The sequence below is a fragment of the Rhipicephalus sanguineus genome, chromosome 2 (assembly GCF_013339695.2).
Source record: "Rhipicephalus sanguineus isolate Rsan-2018 chromosome 2, BIME_Rsan_1.4, whole genome shotgun sequence".
Classification (NCBI taxonomy): domain Eukaryota; kingdom Metazoa; phylum Arthropoda; class Arachnida; order Ixodida; family Ixodidae; genus Rhipicephalus; species Rhipicephalus sanguineus.
The window spans coordinates 139,317,041-139,326,018 of record NC_051177.1 but is presented as its reverse complement, the minus strand read 5'-3'; the positions used below and the strand labels follow the sequence as shown (position 1 = coordinate 139,326,018).

The following is an 8,978-nucleotide window of genomic DNA, read 5'->3' as shown; positions in this document are numbered from 1 at the left end:
CAGTTGGCATTACTACATGCAACGTAAATACATAAATATGTCGACATGTTCGACATATTCGACATGATTCCTTTATTACACTAAACAGGACAAATTTCTATATTTTTCCTCCAAATGCAAATTACTAAATGCATGCACTAATTCACTCGCTGACAACTCAATGCTATGTATAGTTATGATTGCTGTCTCATCAGAAATTTAAATATTTTCTGCTTGTTATGGTCACAGATCTGAACAAACTGAAGGGTCCGAGATAATTATGCATGTTAACAGCTGATAATACCTTGGTTACATAATGCCAACTTTTCTTAAACGTTTGTAGCTCCACTGGTGACATAATTTAACCAGCGCAGACTTTGCATCATCCATGACCTGTATCCCACAAGCACAGTACTAGGTCATGCTTTCATCACTCCATAACAATGCTAATTTTCAAGTAGACCCCAAGTCTCAAGCAGTAGTCATCACGAACTGTAATAAAAGCGATTACAACAAACAAAATAACGAAATACTCATTACTTGGTGAACTGTCGCAAAGATGCAAAGCCAAGCTATTTGATTTGACGGCGAGTGCTTCATATGAACCAGTACTGGAACAAAATTTCAGCGCTGTTTCTCATTGATTACATTGAGTTTGCAACTAACACAGATGCTACACTTTCTTTTCTTAAGGCTGTTCATACAAAAAGGCCAACAAGTAGACAAAGCGAACATGTACACCTCAGAAGCCAACTACATTTGCAACCGCATTACAGCATTTACATCATAAAAGTACTCTGATGCTGTAATGCGGTACGGAATAATACATGGCACTTATTTCTGTCCAGTGGATGGTAAGAATGAACTCAAGAAACACTAGCACAATTTTCATTACTGAGGAAATCTCGGGTTGCAACGGCTTACCTACTCGCAATAAAAAATTGTTCTCAGTCAGCGCTCGTGTTGTCGTTTGTGTCTTCAACGTTTTACGTGCTGTGCTCACTTTTAACTAAGCCCTACATTACGGCGTCCCTCATAATCATACAGCGGTTTTGGGAGCCTTATCTTTATGAAGATGACAAGGCTGCAATGATATTCTATATGGCTGCAATATAAAGTTTGACGACAGAACTGCAGTGGCAAAAATAGAAACAGGCACCAGTGAAAAAGGACAGGTGATCTTGAACAGTTTGATGACGACAATGGACTCGCCGACCTAAAAAAGCGTGAACAGAGATAAATGGTCAGCACAGTAATCAGCATCTGCAAGGCTACAGCTATGACATTATGAGGGGCCCTTGTTAGGCACTTCCAGCACAGCTGAGCTGAAAATGTCTCACGAGAGCTTCTCTCACGTCGCAACCTGTGCCTTCTACAACGTCAGTGGTATGGTCAGGCTGTTGGAGCTCCTTGTCGTTGTTCTGAACCTCAACCAGCCAGTGTTGGAGCACAGTGTCACCGAAATGCTCACACACATTGTTGAGAACACAGCAGGCGCGGATGGCAAGGCGAGAGGTGTCAAGGTCGCACTCCATCCTTTTCATGATGAAGCGAAACCTTGCCTTCAGCCTACCAAAGGCATTCTCAACAATGCGGCGAGCTTTGGAAAGGTTGTAATTGAACAACCTTTGTTCGTTGCTCAACTGTGCCCTGTGACTGAACGGTTTGATGAGGTTCGCCGTCAGTGGGAACGCCTGGTCACACAGGATCAGAGGTGGCGCAGCAGTGCCACTGATGGTGAGTAGTGGTCGGCGGAACAAAGGTCCCTGGACTGCATTTTCCAGCAGCGAACGTTGGTAGACGTAAGAGTAGTGGCACCGGCCAGGCGATCCCACATTGACGTACCGGAACCTGTACGGGTGGTCCACCAGTGCCAGAAGAATCATGCTGTACCTGCATTACAAAAAACAAAAAAACTGTTCACTAATTCACGTTGCTTCTACCATTATATTAATGATACAGTCAACCCTTGAAGGGCATGACAGGAGTAGATTTAGAGCAGAGAAGTGCACTTGCGGAGAACATGAAAATGAATGCTAAGGCTGAGCAACACATTACGTAACAGTTTAATTACAGAGCATATAATTTACACATTTATCACATATTTCTCACAATATTGCTACAGAGCATTAGGGTACACAATGTCTTTTATTGTTACTACAAAGTAATCAGAGGTGTTGTTTTGACTACTGAATGAGTTAATGAATTGCACGGAAGTAAAGATTGAGTTCGGCCTGATGACGCAGTGATCAACTTTTGTATAGTATGCAGTCGTCAATGTTCCAAGCCATGATGTTGCTTAGCATGGTTATAGCAGGCATAACAAGTATAACGATGCCTAGCTTGTATACATAACTAGCCTGACTGTTGTCTGCATTACAACGCACGTTCGTTCAGCTGGTCAATCGTCCTCTCCACTGCAAAAATATGACCTAACCTGACAAATAATTCCGGTGTAATGAAAGCGCAACCCATGTGCAAACTGCGACTTACCATCCTTTGTAATTCCTGTAGTCGGTGGCGCTCTCCTTGGGCGGCGAAACGGGAAAATGACACCCGTCTAGCGCTCCCACTGCTTGCGGGAAACCCAACATTGCCGTGAATTCGCGGATGTGTTCAGCCATGCTCGACACTGTGGGCATATTGACCCACTTGGTCTCCATAGTCTCGATCACGGCTTCGCACAATTCTTTGTAGGCTTCGTTCACGGTTGAGCGTCCCACGGGGAACAACTCCGCGATACTGCGCTCTTCGGCTGAGCAACACAGTCGGTACAGGCCGATTGCGACACATTTATCCAGCGCGATGGCTTCGCGCATGTTTGTATTCGCAATGCCCATAGACTGTCGCGCCACCAAGCGGAATTCAGGAGCGTCCTCTCGAGGAGGGTTAGTAGACGATAAAATGGCAGCACTACGCAGTCGCTCGCTTATTCGGCTGTGCGAACCTCAGTTTTAACGCATTGGCAAGGAAGCAACACTACGACTTTGCATGTTCCCTGCATCATTGAACAAACCGGGCCCTCCGTGACATGAGAAATCTGATTCGTTCTTGCGAGACGCAGTTTTCGTGAAAATACGTGGCAACTCGCGCTTTCAATGCTAGCCCACAGCGTACGCATACTATCAGCTTCGCGAGGCTTTCTGTAGCCACGTAGGTTAGTTAAATGTTATCGTCTGACATATTCAGTTGAATCTCACCCTGTTTTACTTGCATATAGCATTGGTCAGTGTTTCTTGTAGAGCATGAATCCCATAACACTGTACGCGGGAGGTCGCGCGGGCTCGCGATGTGCTCTTGTAAAACTCAGCGATCTCAAGTTGTCGATACATTAAAAAAAATCACAGAAACATTTCCCCGAGGGTGAACATGGTTAAGTGCGAATGCACGGGGTGATGCTATGAGGGGGAGTAAAGTGGGAGAGACGCGCGAAGGCGCAGTACCGGCGAGGGGGAGCTGTCAGGCGAGGGAGACGCGCGTCGAGGGTGAGTGCAAACCTAACGGGGGGGAGAGGCGCGCCAGCTGCATGGCGCCGTGACGTCACGGCGCGGAGATCGTGCGAGGAGCCGGCGCGGCGCGCGCAGCCACGGCGCGAGGCGCCAGCTGCACAGCGCGCCGTGACGTCACGCCGCGGAGAGCGGTGCGCCCGCGCAAACCGCGGTGAGGAGGTGGAGCGAGCGCAGTCACGTGGGGTGTGACGTCGCTGCGCCGTTGCTACAGACGCTCCTCTCTGCTCCTCGCGCCGTTGCTATGGGACGGCGGATTCAGGGTCGCTTATAAAGTGCATTCGCACTTAATAGGGCCTCTATCCTTTGCAAGCAAAGCGCTGTTACTAATCGTGCGAGCGACGTTTCAATCATTCGGGGACCCGTCTGCTCCACGCCTTTCGTGGAGCGAACGCTTTCCACACCGTCCTTCGCCAGAGTGTAGGTGTTGGTTTCATAGCAAGCGCTGCGCCGTTTGTTTTTGTACGTTTGTTGATAGGTGGCAGCACACTGCAAGCGATTTGCTCGTTGACCGATCCGAGAGCATAACGTTCTTCGCGGCCAGACGTGTCTCTAATTGTAAGCGTGGTGACCCAGTGTGGTCGCAGTCGTTCGGCGGAGGAATTTCTTCGGATTGCTTTCAGCAGTGATGTTGAAAGAAACCATCTTGACGACGAGGAATTTTCACTGGACATTGAAGACTGTGAAAGCACCGAGAGCATGGTGTTGACAGCTGTGGCAGCGACGATGAACGATCAGCTGAACTCACGAGGAGCGAGTTGCACTTCACGTCCCCTTGTGCGTTAATGTTCCGTCACGCTCGTAAGTCACGTTGATTGTAATTAACGTATAATATCCTTGAGCGAGATCAGAATAAAGGCATAGTTCCTCTTGTGCATTGCATGTATCACCATTATTGTGGATATTATGGAGCGCCGCATCGCCAACACGCTCGAGCTCGACCAGCGAAGCGAAATGGTTAGAGCGATGGAACGTGCAGTCACGGCCACAATCCACGCCTCTCGGCTAACTTCTTCGACGTTGCGAAAAGCATACGTGTGCATTCTTTTCGATATTCTTGTTTGGATCGGGCTGTTCGAATCTGCAACATGCGAGTGAAGTGAATTGCACACGGCTAGAGTCTCAGCATGGCTGTGACACAAGTGCTGCTGAATGGGATGTTAAATGCTCGTGTTCCGTTGAAGACGTAATACCGCGTTCCCGACTGCACAAGTAATGACGACGGCGTATTATGTTTGCAAACCATAACCACGTTAAACGTGCGGTCCCGTGCTGCAGCGATGACGCTACTCGCTGGCGGCCTACTACTGCGGCAAATCCGTAAGGCAGGCTCGGTACGTGCTACCTCGGTGTGCCGTTCAGCTCATACGCCAATTTTAGTTCATGCAGTTTTATGTAGCACGCACAGGATTTCGCAAAGCATCGTCATGCACGGTAACGGAGCTGAAATATAACCTTTCACACCGCAGCAAACAATTAGGTGGGGGGTACTTTGCACTTTCCATGGTTTGGGAAAGTATTTTAGTCTCATATCTAATTCAGCGCGGCTCATGACTTCATCCGGTGAAAGTGGCATGGGCCGTACGTCCGCACGTCCTATCTGTTCCTATGCTAACAAACGGGTTGACCCTCCTCCTGGGGCCATCTTGAAAAGCACGGCGCGCCACCTATAGTTCGTGGGCATTGCGAATTCTGGCGCTCGAGTAGCGGTCCGACTGCGTCCACGATGTACCGAAAGGTACCCGGCGTAACGCGGAACGCTCGCTTGAAGAATTTGTTGCCAAGCAGTGGCACGGTCTCCTCGAACCACCTCGTCTGCCCAGTGAAACACCACCTTTCCCTGTTCACGCTTCGTTCTGTCACCGCATCCATAGTCGTCAGCAAATTGCTCACGAGCAACAGCTCATTCTCGATGGCATCGGCTTCCTCTTTCGGCGCTTCGATCCCAGCATCAAGCTGCATGATCGCAGCCGCGTAGAACACCATAGCGGCCTTGTCATCTGTTTCACGGTCACTCATGATGGCGGAACAGGCACGTAATGAAACCAATGAAACGAAATGAATTCACGCAACCGCAAAACCAGGCAAAACTACGTGGTAAACTTCGCAAGCCCGAAAAAGCGGCCGGACGGGTAAAGCGGTTATAACGTAGCCACAGTTTCGCTGTTCAACAAACTTATAACCAAGTCTGCTTATAACTAATAATGCACTTATAATTATGTATAAACATTTTTTTTTATATTTCAGAACAAGACAACGCACAAATGTGTGCTTTTAAGTGGATTTATTTTAGTTCACTAACGACGACATGAAAACGAAAATAAGATTAGCAGCGCCACAAAATGTTTGCGAGAAACACCTGAATCAGTCAACGGCCGTTGAAAATCGTCGTGTGGCAACGCGAGAACTCCATCGAGTTCGATGGAGTTGTAGCGTTTCGATGGCCATCGGCTCAATGGCCTTTCAAACATGCCCGTGTGTCACGGGTATTAGTCGGTAGAGCGTCGGGCGCTTGCCGTCGCGGCCGCAACGTCGTGGGTTCGATTCCCAGCGGGGTATCTTTTTCTTGTTTTTTTTCTTTCTCACCCGTTGGCGTCCATTTTATCAACGTCACATCCGTGACGGATGTACTTGGTGGACCCCGACATAAAACACTTTCGTGTTAAAATTCATCTAGCCTATTTGAGCCTTTCTGAAAGAGTCGAAGCTGATTCTTTTCCTGTTGCAACAACTCCGTGTATTCAGCTAAAACAGTCTCGTTGCTTTTCGTCAAATCTGTGAGCTGCGGTGAGAGCATCAACCACTTTCCTTAGGCTTGAGAGACATTCATCTGGCTTGCAGCACATAAGCCGTGGGTCCAGGCAGGACAGGCCTCTGACAAGGGTCAACTTGAAAGGGCTTTTGTCGAGAATTTTTTTCGTCATGGCTATCGGAAACTTCTTGCATTCCATTTTGAACTGGAGCACATCTTTTGCACTTGCTTTGCAGTCTTTTAAATCTGCTGGCATGCGTGGCCGATGTCCACTTTTTCCAGCGAAACATGTTTGCTCACATCTTCAATGTCTAGCCTCAAAAGGCCAATGATCCCCGTTGCAGACAAAATTGAGCATTTCATGAACTTCATGAGCAGCTTCCTTACAACTGTCTCGAGGTCTCTTGCCAAAAAAACGCCAGGCCTGCGCTGAAACCGCAGCACAGTCACAGCGAAAGCTGGAAGAGCGGCGTTTCTAGAGCCCGTTCTAAGCTCCCTTGGGGCTACTAATACAAGTTCACTAGAAAGGTACCCACTACGCCATAAATCACATTTTTTGTGAACTTGGGAAGCACCTACTAAGCCATTATTCGTCATTCTGCGGGGAAGCGAGGCACCAGCTAAACGTCTGTAAGGCATTATGTGCACTTGTTGACGCGACGACTGATGACGATGAAGAATTATGGCTCAGCCCTTTGTAACGGGTTGGAAGCTTTAAACGGCCCACCAGTTATGCAATTTGCATTGGGTGACGTCCGATCGCTATTTCCCTCTCCCGTCATGCTGTATAACATACGTTGACGTGGGAGAGAGACGGGGGGGGGGGGCGAAGAACTTTGCTGAGAGCCCGAGGAAATGGATCATGCGCTTATGGGCTTCCTTGGCAACCAATACAAGTGCACTTGCGAGGAACCCACTACGCTATAAATCATTGTAATTTTTGAGAAGTAGGGCAGCAGGCACTGTGCCATTTTTCGTTATTCTGCGGAGAGCCGTCGTACCTGCTAAACGCATGTAAGACATTATGCGTACTTTGTTGATGCTGTGCCTGATGACGATGAAGAATTATGGCAGATCCCTTTGTAATGGGTTGGAAGCGTTCAACAACCTACTCGTTGCGCAATTCGCATTCTGTGATGCCTTGTTACAGAATTCGCGTTGTGCGACGTTTGGTGCTTATTTCACTCTTCTATCACGCTATACTGCATATGCTAATGTCGCTCCTTCCCGACATGAAGCCTGTATAGGACCTTTTTGCAAAGCAGTTTCAAGCACCGGCATGGCTCAGAGGTTGAATACTGGGCTCCCATGCAGAGGGCCCAGGTTCGAACCTCGTTCCATCCTGGAATTTTTTTCTTGTTTCGTTTTCTTTCTTATTTCGAGCGATAGTGGTTACGGACACCGGCGGCGGCGGCGGACAACTACGGCGCCAAAAACGGCCGGTGAAATGATCTCATAACAGCTTTCGCTGTAAAAGAAAACCATAGGTTTGTCTACTTGGTATTCAACTAAGAAGGATCTGACAGCTGAAGCAACAATTAGGGCAAAGTTCAGCTTTGCCAACACAATAGGGTCACGGAAGAACAGACACAAGTTCTCAAAAGAAGCGCACTTTGGTAGGGTGACATTCTTGTTCCTTGCTGCTTCTATGTATCTTCTGATGTCGCTCCAGGGAAGCAGGGCCCTTTCTTTTACCCTGACGTTCTCCATCCAGCGATGCGCTACATACTTCAGTGGAAATGTGCTCTGCCCAGTTATGGCTGTAAAATCTTCTCTTCGTGCAGGGGAGTTGTCAAAGAGCATGCTCAGACTTGACAGTAGGACATCGAGTCCCCATGTACTGGCCACGACACCTGCCTTATAGGCATTGTGGACTACGTGCAGGCCACATGTGCCGACATCAACGCACTGCACTTGGTAGTTTTCATGCAAGTCTGCTTGCAGAGACCTGAATAATTTCAAGTTGACATTGGGTCCATCCATAGAAATTTGGACAATCTTTCTAAGTGGTAAAGGTTCAAGGGCCTTCAACAACTTTTCCTGGATGTCGTCAGCAGTCGTATGCCCCATGAAGATAGATGTGAGATATTTTGTTGAAATCAAGAGTTCGACGAAAACTCGTCTGGTCGGGAACAATCATGGTCAAAAGTAAGAAGACGCCGACCAAAAACTTAAAAAATAATAACAAAGACGTTTCGGCTCCCGTACGGGGGCCTTGTTCACAAATGAAGCAACGAAAGAACGCGGGTTGACGATGTACGTGCAAATAGATGGCGCAAACAGCGTGCGTAAACAGAAGGAAGGGTGCCGTCATTGCGATTTAGAGTGGTATCAGTGGTTTGGATTAGTAATGACTCGAGATGAAGTCGCGAGGTTAGATTTCTTTCAGTGGCTAGCACATGCCCACTGGCCCAGTCAATGTCATGTCCCTTTGACACAGAATGCTCGGCGAGTGCATTTGAAGCCACTTTTTTTAACGTCGTAACAGTGTTCCCTCAGGCGCCTTTGAAAATCGCCTGTCTCGCCGATGTATACATGGTCACAGTCTGCACAGGGAATATTGTATACGACGCCTGGGAACTTATCTTTAGGAAGCTTGTCCTTCACGTTTGTGAGCACACTTTTCTGCTTTTTCACCGGCACATGCGACACGTGTACGTCAACGGAACGGAGCACGCGTGCTAAGGCCTCACTGGTATTTTGTTGTCACGTTGTGCGAGGAGTTCCAGTATCTCACGTGT

The 8,978-nt window shown here is 48.0% G+C and overlaps 1 protein-coding gene across 1 annotated transcript; it reads right to left on the bottom strand.

The window, feature by feature from the left end:
- Window positions 1-1,280: 1,280 nt before the first annotated feature.
- LOC119381906 (uncharacterized) lies at window positions 1,281-2,798 on the bottom strand. Its single transcript, XM_037649656.1, has 2 exons — window positions 2,473-2,798; window positions 1,281-1,872 (listed from the first exon to the last, which is right to left on the bottom strand). Exons 1-2 carry the CDS (start codon window positions 2,796-2,798, stop codon window positions 1,281-1,283), a joined length of 918 nt encoding a protein of 305 aa, XP_037505584.1.
- Between the last annotated feature and the right edge of the window lie 6,180 nt (window positions 2,799-8,978).

Coding starts and splice junctions, on each gene's coding strand:
- LOC119381906 (XM_037649656.1), bottom strand. CDS start 2,798: ATGCGCGAAGCCATCGCGCTGGATAAATGTGTCGCAATCGGCCTGTAC. Junction 1,873..2,472: donor TACAGGAATTACAAAGGATG/GTAAGTCGCAGT, acceptor TTTGTAATGCAG/GTACAGCATGATTCTTCTGG.